Raw genomic sequence first — 22,588 nt, 5'->3', positions numbered from 1 at the left:
GTGTCCACCTTGATGAATAATATCCCAGTGTTATTTACAAATCTGGTGACCTGCTTTTTGACCTTTATTATCAAGACATCTCATTCTGCTGGTTTGAGGTGGGTTAATATAGGAATTGGGTTGAGTTAAGTGTAATGGAGTCTCACTGGCAATAGTCTGGCAAAATTAGGGGAGGTGACAAGGAAACTGGCTGAGCCTAGAAATTCAGGATTACAGGCATTGGACAGAGGTCCAAACCATGCGTAGACCATGACAACCTTTCATTCTTGCATGTCATGCTCTCTCACTCCTGGATATAAACTCATACCCCCTTGGGGGGAAATGGGTGCAGGGCTCCTGAAATTGAATGGAAGAGTTAATCTTGACATCATTTAAAAAATGAAATGCTGTACCGTAGCATAAGCTTATAACAAGTTATACAATGAAAATAAACTGTCAGTACCATCTTTGAATTTGGACAATATGCACGGTACAAAAAATATACTGGTTGAAAAAAGCTTTTAAATTGACTCCAAATTAGAACTCGCAAGATTTCACATGAGTTCTATTGATATGTCTGCAATTGTGTATGCTTTTCCCAACTTACTCAGTGCTGGGTAAGAGTTGTTTGATTCATCTTTGAAGAAAAGATGATCCAGGATAAAATAACTTCCATCAATTATGTTTATTGTGTAGGCCCTTTTATCTATTTGAAGGGATTTAGAAATATTCACTACCTCTTGGTGTTGGTCTGCTTTCCTCCTGGATTTTTTTCCTTCCCCGCTGCTCCCTACCCAAACAAAAATCTGAGGAAACATAGTGGGTATATTAAATCATCAGACGATGAGTAATAACTAGAATAGCCTTGCATTTGCTTCAGTTGTGGAAAACTTGCAAGGCCTTGGTGGAGTTTTACACTCTATGCGTCATTTCTGTAAAAGATTATGCTACCATGTGATAAGTTGGGCAAGGTCACCATGTTTACCTCTAACAGAGAAGTATTTGAGTTTATAACAACATCACATTTCTGATTCCTGTTTTGTTGCATTGCTGAAGAAAAGGTATTTTGTGAAAGCTTTTTGCCTTGCACTGATCAGGATAATGGTGGTGTTGTTGCCATAGTCTTACCAGACAATAGGGGCTGCTGTCTCATTAGAGAAGTGACTGGTGGTGATTCAACCTGAGAGCCGCCAGATGTTAGGTGAGGGAAGAGGTTGAGGAGAGTCCTTCACGGTAACCTCAAACCAGTGATGGGAATTGAACCCACGCTGTTGGCATCACACTGCTGTGTAAACAGACAATCCACCAACTGAGCTAAACCGACTCCCATCAGGATAATGTGCAAGAGTACCAATAAAAGAAGAAAACCAACACTAAAACTGTATTAGAGACTGCAATCACTCAAATCTGTATTTTTCTCCTTCATTGGTATTTTGTGAATTGTTCTTGAGTGCTAGGCACAATGTTTTGTATTACCAATATAAAGTTCTGTACTTCCAAACAACTTTTCTATTGTCATGAATTCTGGGATTAGATTATTGGAATATTTTAGAATGAGATGTACAATTAGAGCAGAAAGGTGATCAGCAAAACAAAAGATTCCATGTCACCTTGATACAAAGGATTCCGATGAAGAATAAGGGAATAATGTTGGGTATTAAATTCTCAATCCTCCTCTGATTAGAAAACACCTGTTTAATTAGGGTTACCTAAATGCCTGAAACCAGTCGATAATACAACCACAGAGAGGTTCTGCATGCTCCCTGTCTTGCAATGATATTGGGACAAATTATATGCCTGATTTAAATGGCTGATAATCCTCCCAGAAAATGCTGGAGAAACCCAGCAGGTATGGCAGCATCTGTGGAGAGAAGTTCTGAAGAGTCCTACAGGACTAAACGTAACTGCTTCACCACAGATTCTGCCAGACCTGAGTTTCTCCAGCATTTTTGTGTTTGTTGAATATCTTAGTAGGAAAGTAATTTGTATATCTTAAGTAGTTCAATGGTTAGTACTGCTGCCTCACAGCTCCAGGGACCTGGGTTTGATTCCAGCCTCTGGCAACTGTCTGTCTGTGTGAAGTTTGCACTGGATGTTCTGGTTTCCTCTCTGTACAAGGATGTGCAATTTAGGGTGGATTGATCATGTTAAGTATCCCTGTGATGTTTGCATTAGGTGGGTTAGCCATGGTAAGTGCTGCGTTATGGGGCTAGGTTGTGGGCTGGGTTTGGGTGTGATCCTCTTCAGAGTGTTGGTGTGGAATTGATGGGCTAAATGGTTTCTTTCTGCACTTTGAGTAGTCTGATTCTGTGATTTTAATTTTTAATGTAATATTCATGCCTTGAACATTTTTTGTACATCAAAGCCTTGTTGTCGTCTTAAAAATTTCAGTAGTGAAGTAGACCAGGTGATGTACTGTTGAATTTCTCAACTGAGTTTATAGACAAATGTAGGTTTTTGTTTATTGAGCCAGTGTCAGCCAAATAGCTGTGTTCAGGTTGTGTAGCGAGTCTGTCTCTGGGCTCTCTGAAGGTAGAATTGCAGCATTGCTACTAGGGCATGTATAGGATCAGTGAGTTTGGTCATGTGGTTTCTGGCATCCATCTAAAAGACCATCTTGAATAAGATGCTTGAGGCTTTGACCTTTGCATGACAACTTTTGAGATGCAATTGAACAAATGGAAAGGAAACTAAATAATTTAACAGAATTAGCTCAGTTATAGCTTCCATTTTGCAATTCTACGCCATGATTCTTAACTGTCAGTCTCACTATATATAGTTTCTTGGTTGCAGTCTCCCAAAATAAGTTGTCTGTTTTAAACACAATCTCCCATTCTCATTGTATTTGACTGCACAGGGACTTGTACAGCTGCTTCCTCTGTGGACTGCTTCGGCATGCTGGGATGAGTGGAAGTCTTTTGATTTTTTTTAACATGCTTGTTAAATTACAGTTACTATTTTAAAATCTTCCAGACTTCGGGAGGTATGGGTGGGAGTAGGAAACACTTTGAAGCTGCCCTTGTTGACACACTCAGGGTTTTTAAAAAAAAAACTATGGAAAGGTTTTGAAAATTCCCTTGAACATGAGAGAGCTACCCATTGCTTTACAACTCACTTAAAGACAGAACTATGAAACTGCTTTCCATTTAGGATTCTTCTTAAAAATTGCCAGAGCTACACAAATATCCTCCCATGCACCACCCATCTGCCTTAAGAGGACTTTAAGTTGGCTGTCGACTTGAAGAAGATTCCAACTCACTGGCATGGTCTGTAATCTGATCTGTGGCTGGTGTGGAATGTTATTCAATAAAAAAAATTCAAAGGAAACTACTGTTCAGTTCTCCTTGGTCTACAGTTAACTGGATGAATCTGTCTTTGTATAGTCCTCTGCTGGTTTAGAATCATGTAGTAACTGTCCCCTTCCCTCTTGATAACTATCTACATCTCTTCCATCTTGGCACTGTGGTTAGGTTGGTGAATTTGCTTCCCAATTGTAACCAGCTTTGAAAAGCATATGACATCTTAAGTCCAAATCTTTGCAAACTTTATGCTAAATGAAGTGCTAAGCTGTATCGCTGGCTAATGTAGTCCTCATTGCTAAACTAAATTAGAGGAGAAAGTTGAAACTCCAGAAAATTTCATTCTAAGTTTCAATCTTTTGTGAAATTAGTCAGAGTTGTAGAGTCCTAGAGATGTGCAGCATGGAAGCAGACTCTTTGGTTCAACCTGTCCATGCCGACCAGATATCCCAACCCAATCTAGTTCTACCTGCCAGCACCCGGCCCATATCCCTCCAAACCCTTCCTATTCATATATCCATCCAAATGCCTCTTAAATGTTGCAATTGTACTAGCTTCCTCTGGCAGCACATTCCATACATGCAGCACCATCTGTGTGAAAAAGTTGCCCCTTCAGTCTCTCTTATATCTTTTCCCCTCTCACCTTAATCCTATGCCCTCTAGTTCTGGACTCCCCGACCCTAGGGAAAAGACTTTGCATATTTATCCTATCCATGCCCCTCATGATTTTATAAACCTCCTATAAGGTCACCCCTCAGCCTCTGACGCTCCAGGGAAAACAGTCCCAGCCTGTTCAGCGCCTCCCTATAGCTCAAATACTCCAACCCTGGCAACATCCTTATAAATCTTTTCTGAACTCTTTCAAGTTTCACAACATCTTTCCGATAGGAAGGAGAACACAATTGCACGCAATATTCCAACAGTGGTCTAACCAATGTCCTGTACAGCCGCAACATGACCTCCGAATTCTTGTACTCAATACTCTGACCAATAAAGGAAAGCATACCAAACTCCTCCTTCACTATCCTCTCTACCTGCGATTCCACTTTCAAGGGGCAACGAACCTATACTCCAAGGTCTCTTTGTTCAGCAACACTCCCTAGGACCTTACCATTAAGTGTATAAGTCCTGCTAAGATTTGCTTTCCCAAAATGCAGCACCTGTCATTTATCTGAATCAAACTCCATCTGCCACTTTGCAGCCCATTGGCCCATCTGGTCCAGATCCTGTTGTAATCTGAGATAACCCTCTCCACTACACCTCTAATTTTGGTGTCATCTGCAAACTTACCAACTGTACCTCTTATGCTCGCATCCAAATCATATATGTAAATGACAAAAAGTAGAGGATCCCGCACCGATCCTTGTGGCACTCCACTGGTCACAGGCCTCCAGTCTGAAAAACAACCCTCCACCACCACCCTCTGTCTTCTATTTTTGAGCCACATTAGTTCAAACCTCTAAAGTGAAACTGAGCAAACATTTTGGTACAGGTGAGTATTGCTGTCATTTTATATGTACAAAGCTTAAGTATTTTTTAGTCAAATATTAAACAACTGTTTAGGTTTGGTTCCTGTTTGTCCTGAAAGCCCTTGCATCTATGCTTTCTCTTGCAGTCTGTTTTAGCCTTTTATTGTTTTAAGGCTTGGGGTTAAAAATCAAATTTTCTGGACAAGCATCTCTTCCCTTTTCGCTGACATGAAGGACTGTGGATTCTCCAATTCTTTGCAATAGACATGTCTGGTGTAGTTGTGTTAGTTGTCTATTATGTTCTTGGGTTGGCATTCAGTTATATCAGTAAATGGACTCTTGATGAGATACTACCCAAAACCAATATCTACCCCTTTGTGTTTCCAATGCCGATTTAATCTCTGGTGTTTTTTATACTGTACTCAGTTCATGTGTGCTCTGCCTGATGGCAGGCCCTTGGATTATTGTTGATGCTGCATCCTGAGCTGCTGCTTCCTTGATGGCTTTTGTTGTTGGTGGCTGGCTTCCAATGTCTGACAGGATGAGGAGGCAGGTCACTTGTTCCGCTTAAGGTGGACAGGAATTGAAAATATGCTATTGGTGTTATTCTGTAGTGTGTGAAAAGCATCTCGCTAACCGCTCCAACATTAGCATGTTCGAGCAAAGCTACTTCTAATGGTGTCTCGTGTTCCAGCCAGTACAAAGCAGGAAAAAGGGATTTGGCTTGTTTAGTATTCTTTTGTGTTGCTTATGATTCCATCCAGATTTTAAAAAATGATGTATGATTTGTTCCCTGAAAGGTATGGACCTCTCTGCTAATCAAGATGAAGAAAGTGACCAGGAAACTTTTCAGTTAGAAATCAATAAAGAAACCAAGAAGTGTGCTTTCCGAACCTGCACTGGGAAATACTGGACTTTGACTGCCAATGGAGGGGTACAGTCCACTGCTTCCACAAAGTAAGTGCTCTGATCCTAGTTGATAGTAACACTGGCTAAGGACAGGTGTGAAGCCTGGCTTGCTGGGTCAGAAGCATATTTTTTGCATTTGGTTGGTTATTCACTGAACGTATTCACAATGCCAATGTTAGATAATAAATAACCTAGGCCTGTTAAGGAGAAGAAAAAATGGCAAAAATACAATACAATTTGGAGGGATCATAACATAAACAGCAAAATGTTCCTCCCAGCAATATCCTTTACAGTTAATCAACCCAGTTTAAAATCATTCATACTTAACTTTAAGACATAATTGACTCCTTTCAATTCTGATGGCCTTGTTGTGACAGTTTGAGAACATCTATGCAAGCACTCATTGCTTGGAGACTTCATGAACTAACATCCCCTCCTGATATAACATTTTTGAACTGAGCCCGGTTCCTTCTGAGTTGAGCTCAAACTGCATATGGTTTCTGATCTGTTTTTCTGTATGTAATAAAAGTTCAACTTAGTAAGCATTTCATCAGGTAAATTCTTGGTTATCTGACCAGGATATTTCATGCAGAATCGGAGAATTCTTTCAATGTGGAAGCAGGCCATTTGGCCAATCAAATCCACACTGACCCTCCAAAGAGCATTTCCTCATCCCCATCCAACCTATTCTCCAACTATATCCCTGTACACTCTGGGCAAGTTAGCATGGCTAATCCATGTAACCTACGCATCTTTGGACAGTGGGCAGAAAGCAGAGCAGCCAGAGGAAATCCAGGCAGGTACAAGGTGAATGTGCAAACCCCCATTTGTCAGAAAGTGAAATTGAACCTGGCATTGAGGCAGTGAGCTGACCACTGAGCCACCATGCCCCACTCAGATTTAACTTAAATCATAGGCTTCTTTGAAAATTCTTTATTTCATTATTCCAAATGACTTTCTAACCTCTCTTCAAAAGCAAGTTACCTCCATGTAACTGAAACCAAAAACCTGTTTGCCTTTGTTAAAATTTGTATTTTAAAATAATAATGTTCTGTACACCTTTATCACATCCTCCAAAGAAAACAATAAGTATCCTGAAGAGGCATTTTTCATTTTTGTTTCCTATCAGCTTTTCTTCTTATCACTATTTCTACTTTACATTGACAGTTTAAAAAAAATACAGCAAACATTTTATTAACTGGCACCTATGGGACCAGGAATGTTCTGGTTGATCAAGAGGTCCACATAATACAAAAATACACTAATAGAAATGTAATGTAGGGAGCATACGCATCACTGTTATACTTTATTTATAAGCATAAATCATTTTTTAAAAAAAAAGTAATGCAACTTTGCCTTAAATAAAACTTAATGTGAGAGAGCCTTCACACTCACACCCTTAACTGACTACTTGGACATTGTGGAGATCACAATAACACAATAAACGTTCCTGATGAAGAGCTTTTGCCCGGAATGTCGATTTTCCTGTTTCCCTGATGCTGCCTGACCTGCTGTGCTTTTCCAGTACCACACTCCTAATGCAATAAATGTCTGGTATTAATTTTTGTTGGTTTAGTGTGCTGCGATAAGGTGCCAGTTAAAACAAAGTTTGCCCTATTTACATTAAACATGATTTTCATAACCATAGTCCACAATACTTTGCTGCTTCATATGGGCTCGTGATAATGGGTCTGCTATAATATTAGTATTTTCTTTCTACGTGAATGATTTTAAATTGTGTGGTGTAACATTAAACTCCACTAAAACAGCTGTAGCTCTTTGTCAGAATCTGTGAAATAACCAAAGGGATAAAACGCATGGATGTAACAATCCCTGTCGGATATGTAAAGTTCAAACCTGTATGGAACATCAGAAGGCTGTGTTTCTCCCTCTACTGTCAAATATTCCTGACCAGCTTTTTGGCTTTGAGGAGAGTAACTGACTTGCTGCTTAATCCCCTGCAACAACACTGACATCATTGTCACCTACTGTCAATTTAAATGGATTCTTATAATGTAATGCTGCTACAACGAGTGCAATTATCAACATAACTTACAATTTGCCAAAATCACATTCTTCTGTCCATTTGAATTTCTTGCCTTTAAGTTCACCGGGGAAGCATTACAGTGCCGAAATTCAAAATAGACCTCCATTAAAATCCATTCATGTCAATATATCTCAGAATCTTATCCTTTGCCTTGGACACAGACAAATCCAACATAGCCCTTATTTTTGCTTTTCTTGGTACTACTTGGCCTTGTTCCAAAGTGCAGCCTAAATGAGTCACTTTTAGTGGTAATTTCACTTTTTTGCCAAATTTATGGCCAAATTGTGTCTCTTGGAATCAATCAAGCAACTCCTTCAAATGGTGTAGAACCTTGTTCTTCCGAGGTTTCATTGAATATAACCAACTCGTAATGCAGCCAACACAATTGCACAATCCTTAATTACCTTGTTAATTGTCAGCGTTTGAAATCTTGATTTTCAATTTTTTTAAATGTTCTGATTATATTTCAATTTTTTTTCATCACTAAGTATACTCTGTTCATTATTTCATTAACAGAACAGATCTGACATTTTTCTGTTCTCTGGAGAATTCACTACGTAATTCACATTACGAGTTTTATTGAATGTCATTTTTACTGATTTTTTTTTCCCCTGAGACCAGTAACAGCAACAAAGTCCTCTTTTTAATCTGGTCTAGTTTTCATGGTTGAGCACTTTTCAAATGTCCTTTTGCCACCTTACAAGCTTTATTGATATGTGGGATAGAAATGTAGTTTCTTTGGTTTACAATTTTCCCTTTAATTTGTAGGGTTCTCTTATGCCGATATCAATTCTAAAGAACGGGACTGATTCATGTCGAACAGTAACGAGGGAACTTTCTTTTTTTAAAAAAAAAAGCAGCAGAGTATTTAGAAACATCTCCTATGATCAAGTAGATCATGAAGGGGACATTCTCTCTCTTTTTTTATTAAAAAAAAGTAGAATTCTTTTGAGGAAGTGACAAGCAGGATAGATAAAGGGGAAGCAATGGATATAATATGCTTTCCAGAGGTGTTTGACACGTTGGACTGCTTAATAAGAAAAGTGCCCATGGAACAGAGGAGATTGGGAGTCCTTATCCATGAATTATAAAATGTTAGAATCCAACTTCCGTGGGTAATTTGGGAGACAATTGGAATGTTGGCTTTATTTCAAAGGAAATGGAGTATGAAAATGGGGAGGTTCTGTTAAAATTATAGAAGGCGTTAGTTAGATCACAGCTGGAATTAAATGAACAAACTTCGTCACCTTTCAGGAAGAATATTTGGCTTTGGAGGCATTCCAAAGAAGGTTCATTAGTCTAGTACCAAGTATGGGGATACTGTCCAATGATGAGGTTTAGGAGCCTAGGTCTGTAATTGTTGGAATACAGAAGACTGAGAGGTGATCTTATTGAAACATATTGGATTTTTGGGGGACTTGACAGAGTAGATGCAGAAAGTTCATTTTCCTTGTAGGAGAGTCTAGGGCCAGTGGGCATAATATCAAAATAAGGAGGCGCAGGAGGATTTTTTTTTTTGATGGCAGTAAATCTGTGGAATTATTTACCACAGAGCTGTTGAGGTTAGGTCATTAAGTCTATTCAAGGTTGAGATAGATTATGAATCAGCAAGGGAATTGAAGGTTATGGGAAAAACAAAGATGAGTAGTCAGGATTATCAGATCTGACATAACTTCATTGAATGGCATAACAACTCAATGGACTAAGTGGCCTGCCTTCTGCTTTGAAGTCTTATGGTCTTTATCCCAAAATAAACTTCTTTTAATCATTATCGTCAAAGTTTGATGTCACCTTTCCAATGCAACGTGAAATGATGGATGATAAACTGAAAACGTAAATAGTTTCATTCTTTGGGAACTCTTGTTTTCTTTTCTTAAAAAAAACTTGGATTAACCTTTTCCAATATTGTGTGTTTTCTGTTGTGGTTTTCCCTAAGTATTCCACTTCTTCAGGAAATCTTGTCAACAGATTGTTAATTGATAAAATATACTGATCCCAGCTGCTTAATTTTAGGTAGGAGTTCTACATGGATTTTTATGCCCCTGCTGAACGATTCTTTGAATGCTGTCATTGAAATTAAAAGTGTAGGTTTTGTTGTTTGGGGTTTCTATATCACCCTGACATACGTTATTTTTGACCAATTTCACCACATATTTTGTGTAGGTCTGGACAATAAAAATGCTGTAGTATTTTGACCTGTGTTTCCTATTACCTAGTTGTTCTGCCATTGGAATTTCATGAGCCACTCAAATTTTGTTGCAATACTCGGATGGAGTTTGCACCTGATGGACTGCTGCCCATTCCTCACTGCCTGTTGTCTGAAATGGTCCCCATTTCTTCATTCACACTGTCTGTAATTGGTTCTGATTTTCATTTGAGTAGACTGGTATAATTCTCCCAGTTCAGGATCCACCTATTGTTTATTCCATTGTCTACATTACAAATACATGTCAAACTCATTTACTTCACCTTCATCCTTTTTAGATCCAAATTTTCAAAAGCTGTAAGAACAAAATTTCCAAATCATCATCTCTTTTTTCATTGGACACATTCTCTTCCTGTCTCATTGTGTGCCTGAAACCTAGTCTCAAGTCAGAAAACCATCAACAGTGTTCTTCCTGCAGTATCTCTCTCTTTCATTTTATACTGTTTGCTCTGCCAGTTTTGGTGAGATCAGTGTTTTGAAACCAGTCAAGATAAAATAAATTCCTTCTATAGTGATTATTGTACTACTCCCAACTACAATTTCTCCATTTAATCCAACTCTAAAATGATTTTGGAATCTCTGTGCATACTTTCAATTAATATCTCCATCAGTTCCCCAGAAGTCTGACTAACTGTATCATCAGCCAAAATCAGTGACTGACTTGCCCCAGTGTGTCTCAATTAGTTTACCTTGATTGGAAGCATACAGAAATACCTGTTCCGTTTTGAAATTAAAATATTAAAGCTTCCAATCGTCTGATTCTCTTCAATGATCATGGAAGTATTTTCTTACATTCTACCTTTTATTAAATGTCTGTGTGGAGTTTGCACAATTCTTCCTGTGTCTGCATGTGCTTCCTCTGGGTGCTCCGGGTTCTTTCCACAATCCAAAGATGTGCAGGCTAGATGGATTAGCCATGGTAAATGTAGGCTTACAAGGATAGGATGGGATTGTCTTTTAGAGGGCCGTTGCAGACTCAGTGGGCCAAGTGGTCTTTATCTGCGCCTTAGGGATTCAATGATGCATCATTGCTCCCTCCCTAGTAGGTTCTAAAATAACATATTCCACTTGTGTTACTGTTTCAATTTTTAATAACCATTTCCTTTCCTTTGAGGATTCCTTGGGTGTTCCCACTACAGTCAACCTACCATTTAACTTCCAGCAATTGGGTTGGTATACCCTATCTTATTACAACGGAGACAAGTAATTGTCTTATTGCTTTTAGGTTCTAGCCTTTCTCCTTTTCAATTTGTGACATCTTTGTTTGCTAGGAGAAACTGAGGACTGCAGATGCTGGAAAGTCAGTGTTGAAAAGTGTGGTGCCGGAAAAGCACAGCAGGTCAGGCAGCATATGAGAAGCAGGAAAGTCCATATTTTGTGCAAAAATTCTGAAGGGCTTATGCCCCAAAAACATGGACTCTGCTGCTTCTCAGCTGCTGTCTGACCAGCTGTGCTTTTCCAGTGCCATATCTTTCTGTTTGCAGCTAAAACCAAAACTGATACTTTCTTTTTCTATCTCCAGATTTTCCTTATCTCTGGAAAATGCAGCATTGGGGTGGGGGGCAGGGTTGGATCAGGGCTAGGTTTGCATGAGATGCTCTTTGGTGCAGACTCGATGTGCTGAATGACCTTTTACCACACTATAGGGATTCAGATTCTTTGATTCCCATCTGACCATTTCTCTACATCTACCTTGTCAGAGGTATCTGTGAGAACCATTTCTGCTTGTATTTTTGATAGTTGAGTAAGTCTTAATGATCACCAAGATACTATTTTGGAATTTTTCCAAAACTGACTTCTGGGATTGAAATCACTAATCCCATACTATTTTATTTTCTTCCAAATTTAACGAATGTTTGATTTGAATTTTTTTTTGTTGTAATTCTTCATTTTAATTTGGAAGCTTCTGGCACAAGCTTAAACATTGAGTATTGCTTTTTAAAAGTGTAGTCCGCAGATTGACATGCTGCACGCATGCATTCAATGTTGCACCTGTCAAAACACTCTTTGTAACATTCAAGTTCAAACATCCTTAGTCCACTTCATCTTTTCAAATAGGTGCCAAATCATTCCGTGTAAATGTAAGCTCTGAACAGATTTCTAGTTAAATGAAATCCTTCATTGGAATCTGAATCACTTGAGGTACTATCTCCTCTCTTTCTTTCTTTTAAGCCTTTAAGTATTATGTTGTCTTAAGTTCTCTTCCCTTTGAAGATATTTTAGTTTCTGTTCCCATTCCATTCCTTTTTTTTCATTTATTTTCCAATTCAAGCTTTCTTATCATCTTTCTCTCACAATTCAAGTATTTTTTTTCCCCCATTTCTAATAGAATCTTGGCTAATTCTTGGTGACATCTTAATTTCAGGTTTCTTATCTCTTAATGCTGGATGAGTCATTTCCTTTCATTTCTGCTTTGAATTGATCTGCTAAATCTCTGCATTTAGCTTTAGTCCAAGTTTTCAGAAAAATCCACTCTTTTCTATTCCCAGAAAAGTCTTGGCAATGTTCAAAGCCCTTTTTGAACTGTTTCCTGATCAATATACTTTGCAACAAGAATGATAACTAGATTTCGGGAGTTAAATTGAGATGAGATCAAATTAGACCTGTTTTCCCTAGAATTCAGAAGGCTATGGGGTGATCTGATCAAAGTCCTCAAGGAATTAATAAGAAATTGGTAATTCTAGAGCTAGTGGAATAGACTGTGAATTAGGGCCAGACTATTTAGAGATTTTAGGGATTGCTTCTACACACAGTGGTAGATGTATGGAACAAACATCTTCCACAAACAGAAATAGATGCTGGATCATTTTAATCTGTGACGCGATGAAATGTTTGTCAAGCAAATGCATCTAGGGATATGGACCAAAGGCAGGGATATGGAGTTAGTCCACAGATCTGCCATGACCACATGGAATAGTGGAACAAGCTCAAGAGGCTGAATGGTCTACTCCTATATTCCCATAACACTCATTTTATGGCCAAGTACCTCCATTTACTAATTTCTTTAAAGATTCACAGTTCCTTCAAAATTCAATGAATTCTATTCCACCAAAAATCCCCACTTTGATTCCAGCTGAAGGAGAAACAGTTTAGAGCACATGACTTGATCAATCAAAAGACTAATTTTTGCACTGGGTTGCTTACTGATTAGTCATTGAACATGCCTGTCAGTGTTCTTTAACAAAAGAACTAACATCTATTGGACAACATAAAGACAATTTAGAAAGATCTGAACATAAACAACAAAAAGAAAATCTGGTCTTTCTCCTCAAGTATTCTTTACAGACAACCAATAGTATTCCTGATTTGGAGATGCTGGTGTTGGACTGGGGTGTACAAAGTTTAAAAATTACACAACACCAGGTTATAGTCCAACAGGTTTAATTGGAAGCACTACTCCTGATGAAGGAGCAATGCTCCGAAAGCTAGTGCTTCCAGTTCAACCTGTTGGACTATAGTGTTCTCATGTCTTAACTTGAGATTTCTTTCTTAACTCTTTCCAGTTTTGTTGGCCTAGAGACTACTTTGCAGTTCAAAATCTAGCTTGCTGATATGACACTTTTACACTTAGTTTGATGCAGAAGCATTATGCTATCAGTGGCCCAGAGTGAGATTGTGTTTTCTGTATCTAATTAAATTTCAACACTGAGCACTTCATTAATGATCTCTCCAGTCATCTGATCGGGGTATTTAGCCTAAATCACAAGCTTAGGGCTATTGTGGCACAGTTTGTGTCCCAACCCTTGAGCCAGAAGGCCCAGATGTGTCTCCCAAGGTTTGTAACAACATTTGAGAACCCTGTTTAATTGATTGGGAAAATATCTAAACCACAAGCCTCCTTGGGGAAAAAAATAGTTCACTGTTTCAAATGACTTTCTTAGAACTGAAATCAAAAACTTATTTGCCTCTACTTTTAAAGTCAACTTTTCAACCTTTTGTCATGAATGCAAATCTACATTGTTAATAGCCCAAGAGCTACATTTCAGCAAAAGCCTTGCATGCAGTCACCAGCTGCCATTGTTGAATCACATCGAGCAACATTGAGTTCCTTAATGAAAACTGCAAGCATTTGGTAAATTGGCTTCTATAGCTATAGCAATATGAAAGCTGCCTCTTTGACCTTTCTTTTCCTTGCAAGATTAAGATGAACATAAACATAACTCCCAAATATTTGAGCCTGGATAGATTGTTTTGATTTGTCCCAAAAAACACTTTGAAAATAATTTTAAAGTATTAATTTATGTGAATGCATCACTTGCCAAGCTTTTCTAGCTCTTCTCTATTTTTGACTCTCTGCATTTTAGTCTGTAGTTGAGACCCTTAAGTGAAGCTAGTTTCTATAATATTGAAAATCTCTCAACACCAAGTTATAGTCCAACTGGTTTATTTGGACTATAACCTGATGTTGTGTGATTTTTAACTTTGTACACCCCAGTCCAACACCGGCATCTCCAAATTATAATATTGAAGGAAGAGTGTGGAATGACTGAAATCTTCTACAGAGTGATTGTTTAGTATCCCAGTTGATGTTATCAGACAAATCAAATCCCAGAAGGGAACCTGTCGGATAGGTCTTACATTGATTTGTCTTTTGGTTTAATGAAGTGGTCTCTTACTGAAACGAAAGTATGGAATACTGCAGACTTTTTAAACAATAAAACAGAAGTTTATTAACAATAGCAATTATGATAGAATAAATGAAACCACTACACACAGATTTTTAAATACCTTAAAAATACAATCTAATCCCAAAACAGTCTTTCATAAATTGAAAAGGGAGAAAAATGCTTTTGTATAGTACCTAAAATATAATTTGCATAAAAGTCTCTCCAGACTACCTGTGGCAAACAGTTCAGTGGATTGAAGTCCAGTGTGACTTAACTATTACCCTGTAACTGATGGTAGCTTCTTCCTAGAGCTATTATAATGCACATAGTATTGGCTTGAGCTAACACTTAACTGTTCATTCTCAAACTATGGGAAAAGATTTGCTAGTAAAAAGTGAGGTCTGCAGATGCTGGAGATCAGAGCTGAAAATGTGTTGCTGGTTAAAGCACAGCAGGTTAGGCAGCATCCAAGGAACAGGAAATTCGACGTTTCGGGCCAGAGCCCTGATGAAGGGCTCTGGCCCGAAACTTCGAATTTCCTGTTCCTTGGATGCTGCCTAACCTGCTGTGCTTTAACCAGCAACATATTTTCAGAAAAGATTTGCTAACCCACAATAGGCCCACAAAAGCAAAATTGGCCAAACTGTACCAGAGCACCCAGAATTCCCAAGCAGCCCACAAGCCGAATCAGACAGCATGCAGACAAGGGATTAGGCTTTAAGCTCCCATGGACATGACAGCACCACAAATGTCTCAAAGCCCTAAGGGTAGTTTCACAACCCAGCAATACCAAAGCCCCACAAACAGTAAGTCAGACAGAGAGGCACCACTGGACAATGGAAGCACCTCACCAATTCAGAAGAGACATTAACACCTACGTGTGAAGAGGAATGGAACCGTTGTTACTGTCAGAATGTTGCATTGTGAAGGAACTGAACATCCATCCGATAACTGTTTTCCAATTAGTATCCTTGTAACTAGATTACTCCATTTCCAGATACGTTGTAGTTTCCCATTTCTTAATCAGTGTCATTGTGCAGCATTACAATAAAACTGGTCTCATCCTCTGCTCTGGGAAAAGACATTCTGATCTACCTGTACAGACTGTCAGCCTAGTCAATTTCTCTTCCAGCAACATCGCTTGCAATACTGTTTTGTTAACTTCACTTTGAGCGGTGTTTAGTGATCTCTAACCTATTGGGCAAATTTCTCTGACACTAAGACAACTTACTTCACTATATATCCTTCCTTTCTCTGGAGTACTAGTCTGCGGAGCCATCCTATTCCAAGAACTTCACAGGACAATCCAAAACTGAAAGAAAATGTCTCCCTCTGTAAACTATCGGTGTTTCCCTTGAGCATTTTTTAAAAAATTCCAGAATTTAACAATCCTCGAGGGCCCTTTATTGACCATGCTGAATGCAAAACAATCAAAGATAAAACAAGGCAAAAAAAAATCTGTGTCTCTGAGACCAGACCGACACATTCAACCGATTCACATTAAAGCCTGGCCCCTCAAACTGTTGTAGGGGAAATCACCATGGCTAAAGAAATGCTTACACATCAGTTATTAATTTTAGGTGCACACACAGGTTACTAACTCAAACCAGAAACCCAAACTTTTTCTTATATAAAAAAAATCCACCATTTACATCAGAACTCTAATGAATTATGTGCTTCAATATTTTTTGGAAATGAATAAGTCTTTACGGCTTATAAAGATTTTGTTACTATCTGTTAAAGTCTTAAGGCAAATTTTAGAAATTGAACAATAAAAGGATTAAACCACATTATCGGAAAACCAGACCTGAACTGGAATACTTGAAATGGCCAAGGTCTTCTCTTGACCATTGACTCATTCATGAGTTAAGACCAGTTTTCTCCTCCCTAATGCAGCTGGAATCTGTAATCTATTACACACTGTAAGTTGTGGCATCTTAAGATGCCTGATTTGGTGTCAAAAATAATGCTATATATGAGTCAACTTTTCTATTGTAATAAATGCTGTTTTCTCATTAGTCATTTATCTTGATTTATATTCTCACCCCAGAAATGCCGTTTTTAATTGCCATGTACAGTAAGTCAGTGCATGGAATCAAGGGATTATGGGCTGTATGCACTTTAAGTGGGCTGAATCAAACCCCCGCGTCCTGCAAATGTTTCCGACTATTAGCTAGTTGGTGTAACCACTTTAACAACCTGCAGTTGTGGCAGGAAACAGCTTGCTCAGGCTACTAATGGACCTCCAGCTAAAACGACCAGTTTCCAGTGATTCCTCATCAAACCATGGCCAAATTAGGAGTACACTTTTGGTCACATGGAAATGCAGGAGTGTTTCATGCAGGTACCACTATATCCCTCCAGCCAAATTGTGGAGTGGAAAGATTAAAAATAAGATTTCTAGTGAAAATGACAAGAGCATGAGAGCGCATGATTCATAGTAATATGAGCATGCTTGGTCAATGGAACTAAACTAAAGCCTGTGGTAATTTTCATATATAAAACTGCATCATAAAGTTTCTTGCAGAAGGTTTTGTACATGTCCATGACTGTGGTTGGATGAAGGTGGAGCAAATTCATTGATCAGTCTGTGGAATAATGTCCAGGTGATCTATATTAAGATTGTAGCTTATTTCTGTTAGATGTGTTCAGATCCCTTATGACCACTGAGTTAGAGATGCCTGTTGTAAGATGATTCCTCATTGCGGTGAAAGGTCTAACTGGTAGAGCTGCTGCCAGCACCCTCTTTCCTGGTAAGCATTTGCACGTTCTGCTTGATCTGGTGTGGTAGAACAAAACCAGCTGGCAGTCCGAATGGAAAGAGATTAATGTCTTAAATGAGATATAATTTTTGCATGATGACCACGAGAATACAGGTTATATTGATGTAACAGACATTGTTACTTAGACTGAGGGAGACCTTAATGGTAAGTCACTCCTGAGTCCAATCCTCGGATGCTGCTTGAACTGCTGTGCTCTTCCAGCACCACTAATCCAGCATCTGGTTTCCAGCATCTGCAGTCATTGTTTTTACCTCCAATGATAGCATGTTGGGTGGTACTTAATACACTTCTCTGCATTAGCCCTTTTAAACCCTTGCACCTTTCTACTACAAATACTTGCCAAAAAAAACCCTACATTGCTATTATACCTAGGGTAGGAATTCTAATACCCATAATCCAATCTTTGAATGCATGCATTCAAGGCTTGTGTTCACACAAGATATGGTTAGCATGGCCGAGTGATTGAAGGCTCTGGATTTACATTCCAGTTTCTTTGACAATGGATTGAATCCACCACTGCCAAATATTCTGAGGCATGCGGTGGCTTTGGTAATATCATTGGACTCTTAATCCAGAATCCTAGGCCAATATTCTAGGGATCAAATGTAGAATAAGTGTTCAACCTGGAAAATTGTGAAGTGATTCATTTTGGAAGATTTGAATTTGAATGCAGAGTACAGGGTTAAAGACAGGATTCTTGGCAGTGTGGAGGAACAGAGGGGTCTTGGAGTCCATGGCCACAGTTCCCCCAGAGTTGCCACCCAAGTTGATGTGGCTGTTGAGAAGGCGTATGGTATAGCAGGGGGATTAAGTTTGAGCTGTGAGGCTGCAGCTCTCTGGAGCCCTGGTTAGACCAAACTTGGAATATTGTGGTCAGTTGCCTTATGATAGAAAGGATATGAAAGCTTTAGAAAGGGTGCAGAGGAGATTATCCAGGATACTGCCTGGAGTGGAAGGCATGTCTTGTGAAGTAAAGGTTGTGGGAGCGAAGGCTTTTCTCATTGGAGCAAAGAAGGGTGAGAGGTGACATGATAGAGGTGTACAATATGATGGGCATCGATAGAGTGGATAGTCAGACTTTTTTTTTCCAGGGCTGAAATGGCTATCACGAGGCAGCATAATTTTAAGCTGGTTGGAGGAAAGTTTTTAGGGGAGACAACAGAGGTAGATTCTTTACAGAGTGGTGGGTGCAGGGAAATGCATTGCCAGCAGTGGCAGTAGCATTAGACACATTAGGGATGTTTAAGTGACTCTTGGAGAGGCACATGGACGATCGTAAAATGAGGTATGTAGGTTAGTTTGATCTTTCGAGTAGGATAAAAAGTTGGCACCACATCAAGGGCCGAAGGGTCTGTGCTGTGCTATACTGTCCTATGTTCTACTGCAGGAGAAACTTAGCAGGACTGGCAGTATGTGTGGAGAAAGAAACAGTCAAGTTTCAAGTCGAGTGTGGTGCTGGAAAACCACAGCAGGTCAGGCAGCATCGGAGGAGCAGGAGAATTGCCGTTTCAGGCAAAAGCCCTTCATCAGTAAAGTTCAAGTCTGCTTTGACTTCTCCTAAATTTAAAGGTGACAGAAATCTTATTCCTTTACGGAAGTTGATGACGGCAAGTGGTGTAGAGACCCAGTACAAAAGGCGAGCTGTTAAAATGGTGAAAAAAGATGTAAAATGGGTATACATATCGTTCCTTTCCGACCCTGTGCTATAGTAAATTGTGCAATGGAAAACCATGATAGAAAATCATTATACCCACTCACTAGAAAGTTTGCGTTATCCAAACAGAATCCACAATTTGTCAATTGCGTTATAGCCCATTTGTATTAATGAAACGTGGGTTATACCAGAACGACTTGTAAATTAAAGTGTGAAAGTGGGAGAATAAGTCCTTCATACTTAAGAGCAAGGTAAACCAGAAAAGGCTGGGTGTTAGAAGGGTCCTTTTTAAATGCAGATACTGTAGGTGCAAAAACAAGGACCTGATCACATCTCCTCTGCCCTGCTTCCAGTAAGGATTGTGTTCCATTCTCCCATTTGCAGTTTCCTTCGCATCTGTTCTGCATCTTCAGTAAGGCTGCCCCCAGAATCTATCTGGTTCTCTTTGTCCTTACTTCCCACCCTGTTCATCTCTACATTAAAAAAGATCATCCTCTGCCATTTCCACTACCTCCAACAAGGTGCTGCTACTGTACAAACGTTCCCCTTCTCTCCAATGTCAGCATTCTGCAGATACCATTCCCTATGAAATTCCTAACACTTCTTCACTCCCCATGGCACCTTCCTGGGGACTTGCAGAATTTATAACAGTTGTCCATTCACCATCGCCCTCGCTATCTGAAGGCCCCAGACATACCTTCCAGATGCGGCAGTGTTCTTTTGCTTTGTTCAATGTAGTCTAGTGCATTCACTGCTCACAATGTGGTTTCCTTTACAATAGTGAGCACTGTGGACACAGACTGGGTGACTGTTTTGCAGGACACTTGCACTGTCTGTAGGAATGATCTTGACCTAGTTGCTTGCCACTTCAATAAACCATCTTGCTCTCCTGCTAACCTTTCTGCCTTGGTCTTGTTGCAATGTTCAACACAGCACAATACAATTTTAAGGAGCATCACCTCATTTTCTGCTAAGGCACTTGGCAGCCTCATGGTCTCAATGTTAAATTTCATAACTTCAGAACAGATCACATTTTCTGATTTACATTTTCTTATTTTCTAACCCCCACCTCAAACAGCTTTGTCCTGTTTGTCTGTTTACTTTGCTCTTAGGGAGAGAATAGAGGGCTTTGGGAGGGGCAGGTCATTCTTCTCAAACCTTATTGAATTCTTTGAGGATGTGACAAAACATGTTGATGAAGGTAGAGCAATGGATGTGGTGTGTATGGATTTTAGCAAGGCGTTTGATGAGGTTCGCCATGGTAGGCTCATTCAGAATGTAAGGAGGCATGGGATACAGGGAAATGTCGCTGTCTGGATACAGAATTGGCTAGCCCACAGAAGAGAGGGTGGTAGGAGATGGAAAGTAGTCAGCCTGGAGCTTGACCAATAGTGTTCTGCATGGGGCTGTTCTGGGACCTATGCTGTTGGTGATTTTTGAAAGTTACGTGGATGAGGAAGTAGGTAAGTAGATTTGCTGCTGACAAAGTTTGGAGTTGTGTATAGTGTGGAGTGCTGTTGTACATGGCAATGTGACATTGCCAAGATGCAGAACTGGGCTGATTTAGTAGGCGGCGTTCAACCTGGAAAAGTGTGGAGTGATTCACTTTGTAAGGTTGTATTTGAATGCAGATTACAGGGTTAAAGGCAGGATTCTTGGCTGTGTGGAAGAACAGAGGGATCTTAGGGTCCATTTCCATAGTTGCTAACCAAGTTGATAGCTTTGTTAAGGTGGTGTATGGTGTGTTGGCTTTCATAAGCAGAGGAATGATTGAGCTTAAGAGCTGCAAAATTATGTTGCAGTTCTATAAAAGTCCTGGCTAGACCACACTTGGAATATTGAATTCAGTTCTGGTCGCCTCGTTACAGGAAAGATGTGGAAGCTTTAGAAAGGGCGCAGAGGAGATTTACCAGGTTGGACTGGAGGGCATGTCATATGAAGTAAAGATTGAGGGAGCTAAGACTTTCCTCATTGAAGCAAAAAGGCTGAGAAGTGATTGATAGATATACAAAATGATGAGAGGCATAGATATTGGATAGCTGGAGATTTTTTCCCCGGGCGGAAATGGCTATCACAAGGGGACATAATTTTAAGGTGATTGAAGGAAGGTTTAGAGGAGCTGTCAGAGATAGGCTTTTTACTTAGTCGTGGGGGCCTGGAATGCACTGCCAACAGTGATGGTAGAGTCAGATACACTAGGGACATTTAAGCGACTCTTGGAAGTTAGTACAATGAAAGGTATGCAGGTTAGTCTGATCTTAGTAGGACAAAAGGCTGATGCAACATCAAGGATGGAAGGGCCTCTACTGTGCTGTACTGTTCTGTTCTAATAGTTCCTTTCTACTTCCACAACTTCCTTTCATTTATGTTTTATATCTTTCTCTCTTCACTACTATTAACAAACCCCTTTGACTTTTGCAATGGGTCTCTCACCATCTGTCCCCCTTCTTCACCACCTCTATCAAAAAAATATTTTAAAGTTTCCTGACATACCAGAATCATACCAGAGACACAATATTCTGTTTCTCTCTTCACAGATGCCACCAGTTTCTCCAGCATTCTGTTTGTTTGAGATTTCCAGCATCTGCAGGATTTTGCTAATAATCTGAACTCATTGGCTCAAATAGCACATGGTGAAATTTGAACTCCCTAAAAACTTGGGTGACGTAGCCACTGTCAATTGTTGTAACAACCCATCTGGATCACTAATGTCCTTTTTAGGGAATGAAATCTGCCATCCTTACCTGGTCTGGACTATGTGTGACAATAGACCCACAACAGTGTGGTTGGCGGATTGTCCTTTGGATCATTAGATATGAACAGAAAATGTTGATGCAGCTAGCAACACACAGGGGCCATCAATGAATTTAAAACCCAATAGAATAAATGGAATGTAGACTGAGAAAATAGTTCAGAGGGAACTGAATCATATCAAATCATAGTTAAAAATCACAACACCAGGTTGTAGTGCAACTGGTGTTTTCTTTTGGAGCAGGTAGTGAAGGAGCAGTATTTTGAAAGCTGATGCTTTCAAGTAAACCTGTTGGACGATAACCTGGCGATTTTTAACTTTGTCCACCCCAGTCCAACACTGGCTCCTCCACATCATGGCTGGTCAAATAATGGAACTCTAATAGCGTACCAAGTATTGTTAAAAAATGCAGATTTTCCAATCCAATGACCGGAGAAGGTGATTTGTTACGGAGGGAAGTGGCTCGAACCTGATCCAGAGTGGTATCCTTACCATGATGACATGGCCAAATAGAGTCATAGAGAGGAGCGTCAGAGGCTGAGGGGTGACCTTAGAGGTTTATAAAATCACGAGGGGTATGGATAGGATAAATAAAGTCTTTTCCCTGGGTTTGGGGAGTCCAGAACTAGAGGGCATAGGTTTAGGGTGAGAGGGGAAAGATATGAGACCTCGGGCAACTTTTTCACAGAGGGTGGTATGCGTATGGAATGAGCTGTCAGAGGAAGTGGTGGAGGCTGATACAATTGCAACATTCAAAAGGCATCTGGATTGGTATATGAATAGGAAGGGTTTGGAGGGATATGGGCCAAGTACTGACAGGTGGGACTAGATTGCGTTGACAACCTCTCCCTGTAGCTCAAATCCTCCAACCCTGGTAACATCC

At 39.6% G+C, this 22,588-nt stretch overlaps 1 protein-coding gene across 1 annotated transcript in view; it reads left to right on the top strand.

Moving 5' to 3' along the window:
• Positions 1 to 22,588, top strand: part of fscn1a (fascin actin-bundling protein 1a) — a 45,249-nt gene that overhangs the window by 7,938 nt on the left and 14,723 nt on the right. The window contains exon 2 of the mRNA XM_060840840.1: positions 5,548 to 5,704. Within this exon, the coding sequence (XP_060696823.1) occupies positions 5,548 to 5,704 (157 nt within the window). The remainder of the gene's footprint in view (positions 1 to 5,547; positions 5,705 to 22,588) is intronic.

The sequence above is a fragment of the Hemiscyllium ocellatum genome, chromosome 20 (genome assembly GCF_020745735.1).
Source record: "Hemiscyllium ocellatum isolate sHemOce1 chromosome 20, sHemOce1.pat.X.cur, whole genome shotgun sequence".
Classification (NCBI taxonomy): domain Eukaryota; kingdom Metazoa; phylum Chordata; class Chondrichthyes; order Orectolobiformes; family Hemiscylliidae; genus Hemiscyllium; species Hemiscyllium ocellatum.
Note: the sequence above shows the minus strand (reverse complement) of the source record. Positions and strands in the feature narration are given on the sequence as shown.